The following is an 18,517-nucleotide window of genomic DNA, read 5'->3' as shown; positions in this document are numbered from 1 at the left end:
GTTTTCTGATTCTTGCGGAAATTATTTATCGTGTTTACATTATTTAAGTGAATTTGATGATTTTTTAAAACATCACATGAAAATGTTCGCCAACTGTGGTTCTGACAGATTAAATTATCTTTCTTACCATACTTGTGATGAATTCATAGCGTTAATAGCTAAAAAAAAACAAGAGAAATATTAATATCAGAAATTAAGGAAGCTGCTTATTTTGCAATAATACTCGATTCAACGCCAGACATTGCCCATAATGACCAACTAGCTATGATATTTAGGTATGTTGTCGCAAATTCTGACATTAGAGAAACATTTATCGGGTTCATCAGAATTACACAACATAATTCCTAATATTTAGAAGAGGTAGTATTAAAAAAATTAGCAGAATTATCTTTGGATATAAAAATGTGCAGAGGACAAAGCTATGATAATGCTGCCAATATGAAAGGTATCTATACAGGTTTACAAGCTAGGCTGAAAAAACGTAGTCCCTCTGCACATTATATACCGTGCTCTAGTCATTCCTTAAATTTAATTGGCAACTATGCCGCGGAATCTTGTCCGGAAGCAGTGCAATATTTTTGTTTTATTCAAAATGCATATAATTACTTTTCATCTTCAACAAGAAGATGGGGTATATTCCTTAAACATTTAGAAAAAAAAAATCTTTAACAGTTAAAATACTAAGTGAAACGAGGTGATCCGCAAGAGCTGACGCTATATTGGCTTTGAAACGTGGATATAAAAGACATTACTCGAACTATCCATTTCTTCTCATGAAAAATCTATTTCTAAATTAGAGAGCTCATCATTGGCTGAACATTTTGACAAACCAGAAACAGCAATTTTAACAGTTATGTGAGACAAAATTTTACAACGAATAAATGCTACTAGTAAATCTATACAAGATCCCGATATGGATTTGTTTTTAGCTAATATTTTGTTACACTCTTTAGTTGGTTTTATTTTAGATATAAGAAATAGTTTTGCTTCTGTAAATGAAGAAGCGAATTTATTAACAGATGAGACAAAATTTAAAGATGAAAAGGAAAGAGTTAAAAAACGAAAAAAAATGAGTGACGAAGTTTTACAATCCAACAATGAGATTATATTACATGGGAAAGAAAATTTCGCTGTGAACACTTTTAATGTCATTTGCGATAAGCTAATTTTGGAAATTAATGAAAGAACAAAAAGCTATTTCGACATATTAGATATGTTTGACAATTTTTTGAAGGAAGATATAGATCAAGACAAGTACAAGACTAGTATTGATAAAATTTTACAAACTTATGGGACTGATATTGATCCAGAAAAATTTACTGATGAAGTTAAGCAATTTTTAATAATGATAAAGGAAGAAAATTCTTCAATTAAAAATATGTACAAATTTATAAACGATGGGTTAAGGTCTACTTTTCCGAACGTAGAAACAATTTAAAAAATATTCTTGACGTTGCCTATTTCAAATGCAAGTGCTGAACGCTCATTTTCAGTGTTGAAATGAATAAAAAACTATTTAAGAAGCAACTTGCACCAAAATAAAACAAGTGACCTGTCGTTATTATGCATTGAATCAGATGTAATGGACTCGATCAATTATGATGACATCATCGATATGATAACATTATAGATATATTTGCTAAAACCAAAGCCAGAAAAAAAACTTTTAGTTATTAATTTTTTTATTTAAATTTGAACTGATTTATTTTTATACTTTTTTTAAAATGCAAATATATATATATACCAATATTGTATTGTGTTATTAAAATGAGTTATTATGGAAATGTTGACTTTTATTTTCAATAAACTAAAAAAAAGGGCTTTGAGATTGAACTGCCCACTCAGTCTCCAAAAGTTAGATAGGGCTAAATGGCCTCGCCTACTCCCGTATATACGGGAATAAAAAGGCGTTAGCTGATTTTTAAAAAAGAGCCTGTGTAGCTCAGTGGATGTGGCGTTTGCACACCACCGCGCTTGGCCGCACGAAGGAAGTCTTGGTTTCGAGTCTAGTCGGCGACTAGAGGAAATTTTTCTAAGCCTTTTTTTCGACCGGTTCCCGAGTTAGTCGATCTCTGGCACGGGCAAGCAGGTTTTTCCTCCCGGAAACTCGGGTTTTTCATCCTGTAAACTCAAGAAAAATCGACCGTAGAACCCACATTATTTCAGACATTAAATATATTGTGTTAGGGTTAGGGACCACGAGATGGCGGCACATTTGAGCCGTCTCTCTTCACTGCGTACCGCTTAATTAGTGATAGCCTTACGCCATCTGTCTCTGATTGGGTACCAGTGGAGATTGAACTGCCCACTCAGTCTCCAAAAGTTAGATAGGGCTAAATGGCCTCGCCTACTCCCGTATATACGGGAATAAAAAGGCGTTAGCTGATTTTTTTTTTTTTTTTTTTTTTTTTAAAGGGCCTCATAATGATGTTGCGCCTCGGGTCTCCAAAAGTATAAATGTGGCCCTGATTGTGGGGTTTGATTTAGTAACATAATCTTCTCTTTTCTTTTTAAAATATGTTTATAGTAATATGCTGAACCTAGAATCTCATTAATTTTAACTGGCATCCATGAAGAACATATTTTTCCATGTCTTAAGTCCTAACTATAACATAATATTTTTAATGTCTGAAATAGTGTGGGTCATTTTCTCGAGTTCAAGAGAGAAATAAAATTTTTCTCTCTTGAACTCGACTATCTGTTCCCACGATAGTCGACCATGGTAGAGGTCGACTATCTTGGGAACAGGTCGAAGAAAGAATTTTGAAGAAGTGCTTTAATCGGCGTCTAGAATCGAACGTAAGTCATTCTCTGGATGGCCTCGTACAAACTTCAATTCCACTGAGCTACCTTTTGATTTTTTTTTCCCCCACCAGGATTTGTGCTAGATTTCGCAGGAAAGTAATTCTCACTGCTTTTGAAACACGATTAGCATCACTTATTTTTACATGGATGGATTTTTTAAGAGGAGAAAGAGTAAAGCAGACACAAATGAGATTTCAGCTAATTTGTTGTTAAGAGTTTGTCAACAACAACACCAAAAAATCTATATTTTGCGCTATTGACAACAGAGGGCGCCACCATACTCAGTCAGAAAAACAGTGGGGATTTGGTTGATTTCAATTGTAGGGGTTTGATTTAGTAACGTAATCTTCTCTTTTCTTTTTAAAATATGTTTATAGTAATATACTGTGTATTACATGTTGCTTCCTAGCACATGCAAGGCTTCTCCATAGTGATTTAAAATGTTTCGTGGACGGTATCAGACGACCGAAAGCAAAATACACTGCATATTTTATAGTGAGTTTCATCCTACAGCAGGACCGAAAATTACTTACCAGGTACAGAGCTGCAACTTTGATGTCTCTTGAAAACACTTGGACCTTATAACAGAATGAAAAATCTCTTACTGTTAAGTTAAGGAATATATTTTCTTCATTTTCTCTTCTGTGTTCTTAACGGAGGTAGGGTTTACTAGTTGGGTGTGTGTATGTGTGTGGGGGGGTTCATTGCTTGTAGAGCTTATTGTGCCTGTCGTTCGTAAGTACCTTAACAATATCAGCTGTTGTGCTGATATTGTTAGTAAATACCCTACACGTCAATGAAGTGGTGTACCAAATCATCTACGTCAGTGGCATATCTGATAGCTAGATCGAAAAATCACCTGTCTCCAAATATTGGATTGCCCAGTAAATAGATTGTGTAGGATATGTTAGTTTATTTGGAATTACGGCAGAATAAACTGAGGCTAGTGTATATTGTCAGTTAATTGCGTGTGTACCTTTGATCTGTTTTGGAAGGTGTAAATTTGAGTTTAGGAATGAAAAAAACCTTGCACCGTCTTATGAGAACATTTAAATCCTTATAAAGGTTATTCACTTCCCACACTTGAATATGACCCTTGTTTTCCAGCCAAAGGGTATAATTTATCTGAAAGAATATGTGTTCATTTCACAGATAAATGGAATGAATTTGATGGATGAAAAGACATTTGAATGATGACTTGCCTTTAAATGATCTGGATGTTTGGGAAAGTGTTGATCAGAGAGTGGGAGGGAATTGATGTGCAATATCAGAGGAACTAGGGATTATGAAGGTAGTAACAAGTGAACAAATTTACAGGCACTTTGAAGCTTAGTGAGTATGAGAATGATAAAATAGTCTGAATGGTATTAAAAGATGCAAATATACCTGTGGGTCCAAAGGGATATTACATTTCATATATACTAATGCCAGAAGCATCAGAAACAAAGGTGAAGCATTGGCTAGTATGAGTTGACTGAAAATTATAGGTGTAAGTGAGATTGTTGTGTTGAAAGAGGAGGATAGGGTATAATGTATTGTATTTTCAGAAAAAAGAGGATGAAGTGAAGGATATTGTTGATGTTTACAACAGAATTGCACCCAACAAAATTAGAGGGTTGTCAGGAGACAGTAGTGTGATTATGGGTGGGATACAGTGCAGCTGAGGCTGTCTGGTGTGATAAAGGTCAAAATATTTAGTCAGTGACCTGTAGGGTGCAAAGAAAAGTGTAGATGATATGCATTAGCAGATGAGCTTAGTGAATACAGGAAAGCATATATCATGGTAGAGTTTAATAATGAGATTTGAATTAGGAATGAAAGACATGCCAGCTTAGGTTGGCAGAGTGATTAACATACCTGCTCGCCAACCATCAGGCTACTGGTTTGAATACTGTTGTAGGCATAAACACTGTAATTGGTTTTAGGTGAAAGATGAATTTGTTGTCCAGTGTGAGGCCACTGCTCAGCTTATTGGATGCGTGAAGTGTCTTTAGAAAGTTCCATATGTGGTTTGTAGAGCAGATTTTATTTCAGTTAACTAAAAAAAATGAAATAAATATTTAAATATAAAGAGCCAATAGGCTTCATTTCAGATATATAGTAAAAATAATGAAATAAATATTATTTTCCTGGAAATATTTTTCCATGTTGCTCCTCTAAATTGATATCAATACTTGTGGCTTCTTTAGCCTATTTCAAAAGGAGTACTCTTTGTATTAAATGATTGGCTTTTTTTACTCCAGTTAAATTAAGACATTAATGATATGTATTAACGACTCCCTCGATGAGTCTTGATAGATTTGTGTTTCTTAGATAGGACCTCCCACGATGAGTCTTTTGACTCCATGGAGGCCTGAATAATAATAATAATAATATAAGAAGAAGAATTTTTGACATACAGTAGCAAACAAATTAATCTGAACAAGCAAAATTTTCATCAAGTTTTTGGTTTTTGTTTCAGTTTTGATTTTACTTCACTATTTTGTTTGAGTGCTGCATGTTTTAACTGTTTCTGTTATGTTTATTAATAGTATTGTGCATTTTTAATAGTGTAAATAAGTTGACATTTGTAGTGGTTTATTCATTTTGTGTAGCTGTAAAATGGATACATCTCCAAGAAAGTGTTCAAAAATCTGTACTCTTTCTTAGCAAGCATCCATGACTCAAAGACAAATTGCCAATGAGTGTGGTGTTCATTTGGGTACTGTTAATAAAATTTTAAAGTGGTTTACGAAGACAGATACCTTTTCTCTTGATAGAAAAAGAAAATGTGAGCCAAAAAGGACAACTACACTTACTAGTTAGGAAAAGCAAAATGAGTCCAAGATGGTCTATTGTAGACTTAATTACAGACTTGGCAGCTAGTAAGATTTTTTTCTTGGACTATCTGTTATTAAACCATCCATTTCTTGGATAGTGGCCAGGAATTTAAATGAATTGGAAAATGAAGAAAATAATTTCTGTAACTCGCTCATAACAGATGCTTAGATCAGGAGTATGGAAGCAGTAATCTGACCCTGGAAAGGAAACAGAGGCCCCAGAGGTCATCCCACTTGTTCTATTCTAGTCTCAGAAGATGATGTGGAGAATGGCTGAGGGAAGCATATTCTGTGGGAAAAATACTTGCACAAGATTGTGGTCTAAGTTGCCACTGAAAGAGAAGTTACCTCTGCATTATATACACAGTCAGTCCTCGACTTATGATGGCTATCCCATTAACACATTCACTGAATTCCACCTTGCTCCTGTAACACAGTGAGCAAGGTGTTATTGCTACCTTCAAGGCATATTATTGAAGAATAATACTTTTGCTTAGGTTATTGCTTGATACTGAGGGTGAGAAAATCCTTAGACTTTTGGAAGGAATATAATATCTTGCATTGTACAAAGAACATCAATGCCACATGGAAGAAGCTGCTGAAAATATGTTCACAAGATTCGACAAAGCCTTACAAGAGACTAGTCATTTGATGGAAGTTGTGGAAGAACTCTCAAATGAAGACCTTATAGAGCTAGAAGCACTGAAATTTGCAGAAGATGAAAGAAGAAGAAGAAGAAATCAAGCCATCAAAAAGTTTACAGTGAAAACACTAGCAAACTTTTGACTATGTTAATAAGGCAATTCGTTTCTTGGTAAAATATACGCCAACATGGAGTAATTTAACAAAGCAGAGAGAATGATGCAAGCTGCATTTGCTTGCTTGCTTCAGAGAAATTTTTGCAGAATAGAAAAGGCAATCTATGCAGACTAAGTTGGATGTAAAGTATACATTTTTAAAGAAATCCACCACTCCTGCTGTCACATCACCCTCTGAAAATGAGCCCAGACCATTCACAAGTTATGCATCTGGTGGATCATTCTCAAATGCTTGGTTGCAGTTTCTGAATTTGAAGAATTTGTTGATGATGACCTAGCTTTCCCTACCTTTTCCAGTTAATTGTCAAATTAATAAAGCAGCAACTCTGAAGAACTAGTTCTTGCTGCTTATGTTTTGCAAACCGTTCCAATCACATACCACTCTATGAAAGAAAAATATCTTGCTCTCATCCCTTTCTTGACTGTATGCATTCTCACTTTTCATGGATGTCCTCTCCCTAATAAAATGAAAAATTCCATCTATTGGTATCCTGTATGACCCTTTTAGAAGTTTGTAAGTCTCAGTTGTAAGTTTGCTCATAGTAACTCATATAGATGTTTCATCAGTTATAAGTTTATGTTCTTTTAAAAATATCAGAAATAGTATTCATGAAGGTCAGAAAAGAAGATCTGAAATTAATTAGCAAGTCAGCCATTTGCTGGACTTCAATACCTATATGCAAATTGTATGCTAAAGATGTTTATCCAGATCTTTTGACAAAATGCATTTTAAGGGAAATTTCAGTAATCCAGCTTGGCTCTTTATGTTGTTTATTCATATTCTAACAGTGCACATATTTTTTTACTGATAAAAGAAGTTTAGAAAGAAATGTAATTAATAACATTCTTCATAGGAGCTATACATATATTAAGCTTTTGTCATGTAGGCTCACTATGCTTTAACTGTTCAGTTCAGCAGAGCAGTTGAAGCATGTGCTTGATCTGTTCATCTGTTCCTTTTAAATCTCCAAGATTAGTATTCAGTATTATTATTTAGTCCTCCATGGAGTCAAACGACTCATCGTGGGAGGTCCTTCCTAGGAAACACAAAGTCTATCATACCACTCCTTGAACTCATTGATCGTTCTTGATCTCACCACTCTATCAGTCAATGCATTCCATGTGGTTCCACCATCCTCCATGCAAAGAAACCACTCCTCACCCTCTTGCTCACAGCTTCCTTTCGTAACTTCCAGGGATGGCCCCTTGCCATTACTCCTTTCTTCCTTCTGCTACACCAAGTGAAAGAACTCCCCAGTGTCCACCCTGTAACTACCTCTCAACAGTTTAAAAGTCTCGATCATATCACCTCTCCTTCTATCTGCCAAACTCTGCAGTCCACATTCCCCTCAGCTGATCCTCATAACTGACATTGTACAGTCCTGAAACCATCTTTGTTATCTGCCTTTTCACCTTTTCCACAGTTAATTTATCCCCTTTAAATCCTGGGGTCTTATACAATAGAATGATAATGCTTCTATCTCTGCAGGTCAGCATCCTTCTCAGTATTGCAGCAATCCTCTGGGTTACCTTCATCACCTTTGCAGTATGTCCCCTGAATTTCAGTTTTCTATCAATCATCAACCATAGATCTCTTGTATCCCTACTTCCTCCAGTACAGCTCCTCCAATTGAGTGTGCAGCCTTCCATTGATGTGTCCCAAATTTCTAGCCTTTACATTTTGCTGCATTAAACCAATACCTCCATTTATTTGCCTATCTGTCTAGTTTATTCAAATTCTCTTGCAGGGCTGCCACATCTGCACTATTACTAATAACCCTTCCCAGCTTCACATCATCTGCAAACAACTGAATATCCCCTTGCAATCCATTGACATCATTGATATAAAGGATAAAGATACAGGTCCCAGTACAGATCCATGTGGAACCCCACTTGTAACCTTCTGCTTCCTTGATATTCCCCACCATACACAACTGTCTGATACCTATCAGACAATCAATCCTGAATCCAGTTGTCTAACCTGACATCTAAACCCAAGTGCTGTAACTTAAATATCAGTTTATCATGTGACACCCTGTCAAATGGCGTATTGTTTTCATATTCCAGAGTTGCAAAACATTGTGAGGTCGTCTCTTCATTCTGCAGCTTACAATACTTATAGTCAGTACTTTGTTTTCGGGTGGGAGAGGGGGGAGTATGCCACAGTACAGTGATGTATACATTTAGAAATGTGTAATATTCAGTCATTTTTTACACGTTTACCTAGTATGGAAATAAGCTTAGTTATTTATTGAAATTTACATTTTTCATTGTCTTAAGATATTTGCTATATAATTTTTTAAATATTTTCTATATAAAATTTTTATTAAAAATTATTATATACATTTTACTTATTTTTTATATACTTGTACAATAAATTATGCTTGATAAACTGTGTTATATATTTAATTTGTTGTTCTTATTCCAAAAACATTATCACATATGAAATAAAAATATGAATCAGTAAAAATGGTAGGACACTTATTATTTTACAAAACCAAAGTAAAACTTAAATTCCAGAGTATATGTATATATATTTTTTCTTGAATGCACTGTTGCAAATTAATTTTATTATTTTTATATTATTATTATTATTAAGTGACACCTCCAGGGAGTCCAAAGACTCATCGAGGGAGAGTGTGCCAACAGCATCAAACGATTGATCTCCTTCCCACTATTAACCGCCCTTAAACTTGCTTAACTTTTTGCTGAGCCATTAATAACAGAGGCTCTACCAATCGACCAAGCTTTGCTTCTGTAGCTGTGGTTAGAATTTTGTTTCTGAAGATTATAACTAATTAATCATTAACCTTTTTTGGTTAACGATTAATTAGAACTTTTTTTAGAACTTGGAGGTTTTCACCAAGATGATAATATCTCACCTGGATATGGATATCTACTTTAACATCCTTTTTTGTTCATACAGTTATAAGATAGTTTCCCAAAATTCCATGTAGTATTTTGGAAGTGTACTTTATTCTTAAGCATTAAAGTTATGTGTTAGTCATTAGTATGGAAAAATAAACTGTTCAAAGAATTTTCAGTGTGCTAAGCAACATGCTTTTTAACTTGTAGCTTTTTTGCAGGTTCCAAAGGATTCACTTTCTAAAGAAGTTTTTGATCATCTCAATGTTTACATTATACCAAAGCCAGAATTGCAAGGAAAGCTTATAACAGTGTATGTATATAATTGGGATAAATATTCATGTATAGCAGTATTTACAATATTTTTTTTTTTTTTTTTTTGCTTGTTCTCGATTAAGAAGCAGTTTTGACAGCAGATATTCCCCCCCTGGACTTACTTTTCATGAAAATTAAAAATAAATCCTAGTTCCCAAGTTAGTGATCGCAACAGATGTAACTGTTTCATGCATGTTACCCCTTTGTTTAATATTGCATCTCAACTACTTTTTTTAGCTTGCATTTTTGAGTAAGATTGTCCTTGTATTTAGGAGAGAGAAAAAAAAAAGCTATAAAAGTTTATTGCATTATGTAAATTGTTTCAAAAAAGAAAAGAAAATATATTTCACTTTGTGATACTAAATAATAATATTTGACTGTTTTCAGTTATTAGAAATGCAAATATGCTACTAACATCATTCTTGAGGACAGTAAAATCACAGTACATGTTTAATTTGAGTGCCTAAAATATTTCACAAGAAAAAGAGTCGTTATCACTTAAGATATTTTGACATTTTTAAAGGTTTTGGATGTGTTTTACCTTTTCATTTGGTATCCTGTAACCCTATTATATCTTTGACATTATCAAGGTTTTTTGAAAGATTTTTCTAAAGAGAACTAGAAGAGGTTAAAATGCTTTGCAGTACACTGAAGTAAATGCACATTAAGACTCTGCCTTGTGTTTCACTTTGTGATCTGTTCATATGACAATTTTCAGTTATGACCAGTCCTGTTTATACAGTGCTGCAGTCACTCGTACAGCAGTTTCATCAGTTGATTCACAATAGTGTCAAGCCATAAATCAACTGATGCCCGGTTTCTGTGGACTCAGTTTTGTTTATGATGATGTTGCTTTCTGCATCTCTCTGCATTTTTTTTTTTTCCACTGTGAATTATAAACTATTTATAATTAACAGTACCTTTACTTTGATTTTTGTCTGCTATTTTATTATTAATGATAGCAGATGAAAAATCAAAGTACTGTTGCTTCCAGTGTAAAGAAGACTTGTAAACCTTACATTAGATGGTGAGGATCACGTTGTAGAATCCCCACTGTTTGAGTGAAAGCCTCTCCTAAATACCGAAGGTTTGGGTCTGCTTTATCCATGGTGACTCAGTTCATCTTGGGAGAGTATATTTTGTATGTATGCATGTACAAAATTAGCAAGAGACAGTCACAAAGTTTAATGCCCATGATGGGATTTGAACCCACAGCCTATTGGTTGGAGAGTGGATATGCTAACCACTTGTTCATCCAAACAGCATTATATTAAATACTAAGATTAAGATTATTAAATTTAGAACATCAAACACTGAGACTTATCTTGTAGCACTTATTTAGTTTTTAACAGTGGTGCATCAATTAATACTACAGTTATCCACAAACATGACAATTCATCATCAAATTCCTGACATGTACCTGCAAGCGGTGTACAGGATATGATAGTACTGTATGAAAAATTTACATCATTACTAACTTCCTATCTACAATTTTCCTCCAAATCAGTCTGTTACTTGTCAAGACTCCAACATTATCAGATCTTATATTTCTATCGTCTAAGGCACTTTGTACTGTATCAATCCACCTATATCTTGGTCTTCCTCTGGGTCATTTTGCTGCCAACCTGGCAGAGAACACTTGTTTTCCTAATCTTTCTTCACCCATTCTGTTTAAGTGCACCATACCACCTGAGATTAGCTCTGCTAACGCATTCCTGGATGCTGACAATATCAAGTTCTTTCCTAATATCCTCATTTTTAATATGATATTGCCATTGATACCATCTTTTCACGCCTCTAATCTTTCTCAGGACTCTCACATCTGCAGGCTCTAGTCTTTGGTCAAGTGCTTTACTTCTGACCCAGCTCTCAGCTCCATAAGTTAAAATTGGTTTGAACACTGTCTTGTATACAGCTAATTTAGTGTTCTGACTATTTTCTCTCTTATTCCATATGAATTTATTCAATTGACTTCCTACCATACCAGCTTTGTTGATTCTGTTGTCTATTTCTAAATTTAATTTACCATCTTCACTAAAAATCATGCCTAAGTAGTTAAAATGTTTTAGTTGTTCCACAGGTTCCACGTTCACAACACAGTTGACATTTTCAACAATTCTACCTGTTTTCATTTTCTTTGTCTTTTTAATGCTGACCTTCATACCATATCTATTACAACAGTTATTCAATTTAGTTAGGAAATCTTGCAAACTTGTAGCGGATTTATTTAGAAGTATAACATTGTCCACATAAAGCAAAGAGCTGACATTAACATCTCCAATTCTGATATCATGTTCAATACCACTTTCCTTCATAATATGATCCATATAGATAATGAATAACAGAGGGGATAATGTACATCCTTGTCTCACACCAGATTTAACATTAAACCATCTTCCTGTACTTCAATTCTAACTACTGACTTACAACTCAAATAAAGACTAAGTATTGCTTGATATAATGCCCCATTAACACCATATAACTGTAGCGTATGAAATAGCTCCTCTCTTGGCACCTTGTTATATGCCTTTTCCAGATCTACAAAACTTAAATACAGATCTTTGTTATATTTCCATGCATTCTCAACTATTTGTCCTAAAGTGAAGATCTGATCCTGACAGCCTCTATTTGGCCTGAATCCAGCGTGTTCTTCAACAAGCTTTTCTTCCACAATTCTTCTCAACCGTTTCTCAAGTATACTTGCATAGATCTTGCCAGGAACACTCAGTAGGGAAATACGTCTGTAATTCTCACATTCAGTTTTATTTCCCTTTTTATATATGGGTACTATGAGAGCTCTACTCCAATCATCGGGAATTCGTCCCTCTGTCCAGGCTTTCTGAACTATGCAGTGCAGCCACTGTACGACTTTTATACCACCATACTTCAGCATTTCTGGGTGAATATCACCTACTCCTGCTGCGTTTCCACATTTCAAGCCTATGAATGCTTTTTCTACTTCAAGTATGGATATATATTCCTGCCTATATGCCTGTTGAGTGTTTTTTACCACTGTGCTCTCACTGCTTGTTTCATTTAGCAGTTTTTCGAAGTTATTACTCCATACTTCAATGATATCTTTTTCTCCCATTTTCATGTCATCTTTTTCATCATCTCTAACTCCTTTTACAGCACTCTTTCTTCCATTTCTAAGCTTCTTCAACAACCTCCAGAATATCTTACCACCTTGATATATATTTTCTCTGTTCTTGCAAAAGTCCTCCCATGACTTTTGTTTATCTAGTTTTACTCAGTGTTTCGCTTTCTTACATTTGTCTCTGTATTCTCTAAGAGCAAAAGCTGACTTATTTACCAGGAACTTTTGATATGCTTTCTTCTTTTCCTTCACTGCCTCTTTAAATTCCTGTGTCCACAATGAAGTTCTGATTTTTCTATCCTTGTAGACAACCTCACCACATGCCTCTCTGGCTGAATCAATCAGGGTTTTCTTCAAGGCTTGCCACTGAATCTCCAAGGTTTGATTCCTGTTCTCAAACTCTTTCATTTTTTCTTCAATAATCTTTGTGTATTTTAGTCTACAGTTTACATCTGAGAGCTGCTCAACTTTTATTTGCTTTAAAACTTTCTTACATGTTATTCTTTTCAATATGAAATTCAATTTTATCCTGCTCAAGACTAAATAGTGATCACTTCCATTTTCAAATCCTCTGTACACTCCGGTGTCCTGCACCAGAGAGAAAACACCACTATCAACAATAACATAGTCAACGAGACTTTTCTTATTCCTCGCCTCTTCTCTCCATGTGAATTTGTGCACATTTTTATGTTGGAACATGGTGTAAGTAATAACCAGTCCATGATCTGAGCAGAAATCCAACAGGTATTTGCCATTGTTATTTGCTTTGCTCTTTTCTCCAAATTTTCCCAAAATATTTTTGTATGTCTGCAATCATTTCCTACTCTGCTATTTAGATCCCTAACAAGGTTCAATTTTTCCTTTTTCATTGTGTCAATTGCTTTTTCTAAAGCATCAAAATATTCCTCCACTTCTACTATAATGGAACCTTCTGTGGGACCATAGACACAAATAAGTCTCATTGTCCAATTCCTCATTCTGATATTAGCCCACATCACTCTACTTGAGACTGCCTGCCATTCAAGAAGATTAGCCTTGTATTTAGTGTTGAATACTATGGCTACTCCTTCTTTTCCTTGATGCTCATTTCCTGAATATAACATTTTGTATTTATTGCTGAGAAAGATCTCGCCAGTTTTTGTCTTTTTAGTTTCAGTCACCCTTATTATGTCGATCTGGTACTTATTTCTTAAGAATTAAGAATTGAGTCTAGCTGAATTCTTCAGCTAGCTCCATTTCTTTGCCATTCAGGCTTCTTATGTTGATAGTACCGATCTTTAACTCTGGTGATGTTGAGTTGGGGTGTGCTTTCAGATTTATTCCAGTAGCTGACTGTTCACTATTCGCCTTGGTTCCCTTGCGAAAACAACATGGCTTTGTTTAACCGGGCGATGCCCCAACTGGCAGGAAATTTTGTCATCTTGTACCATTATTTTGTATATACAATAAGAATACAATTTGGTCGGCTAAATCCCAAATTGCCAGCCTATCCTCGTTCGTTCAGTATCCAGATAGATACCCAACAGGGTGCACCACGAGAAGGTGAGGATTGGACATTAGGTCAGAAGCCCTGGTCGGGTTTCCGCATTCCTTTAAAGGTTATGTGGAGGTCTCCTCTCAGTTATACAGCTTTGACCCTTAAGCACCCCAACATGACAATCTTATGGCTGAACTAGATAACTTTTAATGTTGCTGTGCTCCTTTTCTTCCACATCTTTTTGTTTGCAAAAATTCCTCATTATCAAATTCCTGATATGTCCCCTGAAGGTGGGGGGGGTTGTACCTGAAAAAATTTGATCATTACTAATTTCCTATCAACAATTTTCATCATAATTAATCTGTTATCTCTCAAAAATTACTCTAATTTTTATTTTTGCATAACTGACATAAATATTTCATTTACGTCAGTTACAACATATTGTATGTTGCAGCTTAAAAGTGGTATTAAATATGCATCTACAAGTGGGAGCGGAAGGAGGAAAGGCAATGATTCACGATATAACGGTGGTCTGTAACTTAAGGTGTCGTATGATCAGGGTATACCTGTATAATCTTGTAAAAGGTGCAGAAATCTTCATTACCTTGTTTCCTTTTCCATCTAAAAATGTTTCATAAGAATTATTTTTCTTGTACAAGTAAATATACAATATAATTGTTATTATTATTATGGGCGACTCCAGGTAGTCCTTAGACTCATCGAGGGAGGCCCTAAACATCATGTCCACACAACTATACGACATTCTCACAGTATCTATCATACCTTGCCTTGAACTCACTCACCGTCATAGCACCCACAGCAGACTCTGGCAGCTTATTCCACTCATTTACCACTCTAAAAGTAAAGAACCCAGCTCTAACACCCCCGCTAACCACACTCTTGCCCAGCTTCCATAGGTGTCCACTAGTTCTCCCACCACCACCAGTCCTGATTTCAAAAATATCCTCTGAATTAATCCTATAGAAACCCTTTAGCAATTTGAATGTCTCAATCATATCTCCCCTTTTCCACCTATCAACTAATTTCTGCAACCCATAAATCTTCAACCTGTTCTCATATGGTTCATTCCATAGACCCGCTATCATCTTAGTCACTCGCCTCTGGATCCTCTCCACCTCCTCCCTATCAAGAAGGAACCGAGATGACCAAATCTGGGCACAGTAGTCAAGATGAGTTTTTATCAAGGCTCGGTACAGAGGTACAATAACTTGCTTGTCTCTGCTTGTCAAGGTATTTTTCAACAACCAAGTGATTTGATGAGCTGATTTAGCTACTTTTGCAATATGCCCCCTAAACTTCATCTCCCTATCCACCAACACTCCCAAGTCCCTGGTCTCATCAATCTCCTGGAATACAGTTCCGCCAATGTGGTACACTGCTGCTAACCTTTTCACCCCAAAATGCATAACCTTACTTTTTGTCACATTAAATTGACATCCATTCTCCTTGGCCCAGAACTCCACTCTATCCAAGTCGTCATGCAAGATTTTGACATCTTCTGCATTCACTATCTCCCTACCCAACTTTGCATCATCAGCGAACAAATGAAATGTTCCTCTTAGATCCTTCCCTATATCGTTAATGAACAAATTAAACAGCAGTGGTCCAAGAACAGAACCCTGCAGCACACCATTAGTCACAGGCTGTCTTTTGAGCTCTACTCCTGAATAAACTACTCTTTGATATCTCTCCATCAACCACCCACCTATCCATCTGACTAACCCTATATCCATTCACATATGTTGTAGTTTACAGATTAGAATTCCATGTGGTATCCTGTCAAACGCCTTTGACAGGTTCAGCAGTATCACTGTAAACCCATTACCCTTATCCAGTTCAGCCGTCACCTTGTTATAAAACTTGAGCAAGTTACTGAGGCATGATCTACCCTTCACAAAGCCATGCTGTCCCCCGTACAGTATCTCATTTTCATCAATCCATTCCTATATTTTCCCTTGACTACTTTCTCCAAGACCTTGACAACGACTCCTGATATGCTGATCAGTCGGTAATTTGCAACAGTAGTCTTGGATCCTCCTTTATGCAGTAGAACTATTTTCCCCTCTTTCCACACCTTCGGGACTGAACCAGATCCGAGACTCAGCTTAAACAACATGGTCAAGGGCACTGATAATTCTTTAGCCACTTCACTCAAGACCCGTGCTGGTATATCCAATCCCACAGATGTATTCACATTAAGGTTCTGTAATAGACTATTCACCTCCAATTCATTCCTGTATAAACTAATGGTTCCTTCATTTTTTCAATGTCACCACCTGGATGATATACTTTTGCAAAGTGCTCGCTCAGTAACTCCACTATATCGACTGATTCAGTGACCTCCTTACCATCGTCATTCATTAAAATCATTTTGCCGTGTACAGTTTTTTCCTTGCTTGCAGCATATTGAAAGAACTGTTTGGAATTCTCTTTAGCTTGCATAGCTAGTTTCCTTTCATAATCCACTTTTGCTTTTTTACTACACTCGTTACCCTTCTGGCCTGTACTTTATGCTGTTTGTGTGCCTGCAGGTCACTTCTTTCTTTAAATTCCCTTCACAGTTGTTTCTTTTTTGCAGCTCAAGCTTAATAGTTTTATTCATCCATTTAACCCCTACTTGTTTTACTATTCGGACCCTAGGTATACAATCAGCCAAAAACTCCTGTAAATGCTCCTTGACCACTTCCCATGCTCTATCGACATCCAGCCCTTGCAGTTGTACATGCCATGGCACTGATCCAAGCAATCTCCTAATCTTGTCATACTTGCCAGCACGGTAATTCCACATATACCCTGTCTTAATCGAAAATTCCACACCTTTAGCCACCACACACCAATTAATGAGAGTGATCTTATGATCACTCTCATTAATTGGTGACAACATGGTCATATTCATTACAGTCAAATTCTCAGATGCTATTACCAGGTCAAGCACTCTCACACCCTTAGTATTTTCTATTACATGCTATCTCAGATAGTTATCTCTTAATAATTGAATAAAATCCATTTCCTTCCTCACATGTATCCTCTCCTCCTTCCAATCAATGTTACCATAGTTGAAATCCCCCATAATAATTACCCTCCTTCCACTCATTTCATCAATTTGTTTATGCATAGTATCTCCACCATCTATTCCATCACCTGGTCTGTAGCAGCACCCAACTGTATATTTTATTCTGCCAGTCTCAATCTCACACCAAATAGCCTCAAATGAGCTCTTTTTACTATCCTGCGATACAACTTCAATTCTCCTTGGCTGCAGTTCATCGGCTATCATCAATAACATCCCTCCCACCATTTTATTCTCTCTGTCCCTCCTAAACACACTATAACCTACACATTCTATCCCAATAACTATATCATCTTCCGTGAGCCATGTTTCACTAATGCCAATAACCTGTGGCCAGGAAGAGCCAATCAAGGCCAAAAATTCTTCCTTCTTGTTCCTAATACTCCTGGCATTAGTATACTTGAAATGCAGTGATCCCTTTGTCCCACCCATATCTTGATGAGTTATTCTAACTGTCCCATTCCCATTTTTTGTCCTTAGTAATGGCTCAGGTACATTATATACATTCTTACACTCAGATGTCTCACTGATGTCCGCATATTCACTCGCCCCCACCCTCCTTGGTAGTTCTAGTTTCCCTGGTTCTCCACATCCATTTTCACTTTATTCAGCAACACTTTTTCCAGTCTCCGCACACCAAATCCATTCAAATGCAGGCTATCCATCTTGTATAAATCCTTTCGCCCATCAAACTCATTCCACATCCACGAATTCCACACCACACCGTCTGCATAACCTGTGCATAATGTCATTTGCGATTATGGCCCTCCTTCTAACCTCCTCTCTGTCATACTGCGGCAACAGACTCACCATTCTAACTCTGTCACTCTTTTCTTTCGCTGCCTTTAACAATACTTTCAACTCCTCTCTCATAAAAAATTTATCTCCTTTCAATTCATTCCTACCTGCCACAACTATCAACTATTTCACCCTCTGTTTTTGAGCTCTAATACTGTCACTTACATCCCTAAATTTTGCACCCGGTAAGTACGATTTAGTTAAACTCCCATCTATCACTCCTCTTAATAACGAGTCACCATACAACACTCTTTCCTTCATTTCAGAAATTCTCCCACTCTTATTGCTTATTTTTTCTTTCAAATACTTGTTTATTTACGTTAGCCGAATCACTCTGGAAAGAGTTTTGCAGGTGCTCTAATTGCTGCTGTGCATTTTGTATCACCGTGTGCAACCTTGTGATCTCACTTCCTACAAATAATTCTTCATTTT

The 18,517-nt window shown here is 36.1% G+C and overlaps 1 protein-coding gene across 1 annotated transcript in view; it reads left to right on the top strand.

The window, feature by feature from the left end:
* Positions 1-3,100: 3,100 nt before the first annotated feature.
* Nprl2 (Nitrogen permease regulator-like 2) overlaps positions 3,101-18,517 on the top strand; it is a 187,680-nt gene continuing 172,263 nt past the window's right edge. The window contains exons 1-2 of the mRNA XM_090393218.1: positions 3,101-3,341; positions 9,529-9,620. Of these exons, the coding sequence (XP_090249344.1) occupies positions 3,246-3,341; positions 9,529-9,620 (188 nt within the window). The 5' untranslated portion in view covers positions 3,101-3,245. The remainder of the gene's footprint in view (positions 3,342-9,528; positions 9,621-18,517) is intronic.

Source organism: Typopeltis vanoorti, chromosome 5, assembly GCF_054136105.1.
Source record: "Typopeltis vanoorti isolate ZY-2024b chromosome 5, IOZ_Tvanoo_1.0, whole genome shotgun sequence".
Lineage (NCBI taxonomy): Eukaryota > Metazoa > Arthropoda > Arachnida > Uropygi > Thelyphonidae > Typopeltis > Typopeltis vanoorti.
Note: the sequence above shows the minus strand (reverse complement) of the source record. Positions and strands in the feature narration are given on the sequence as shown.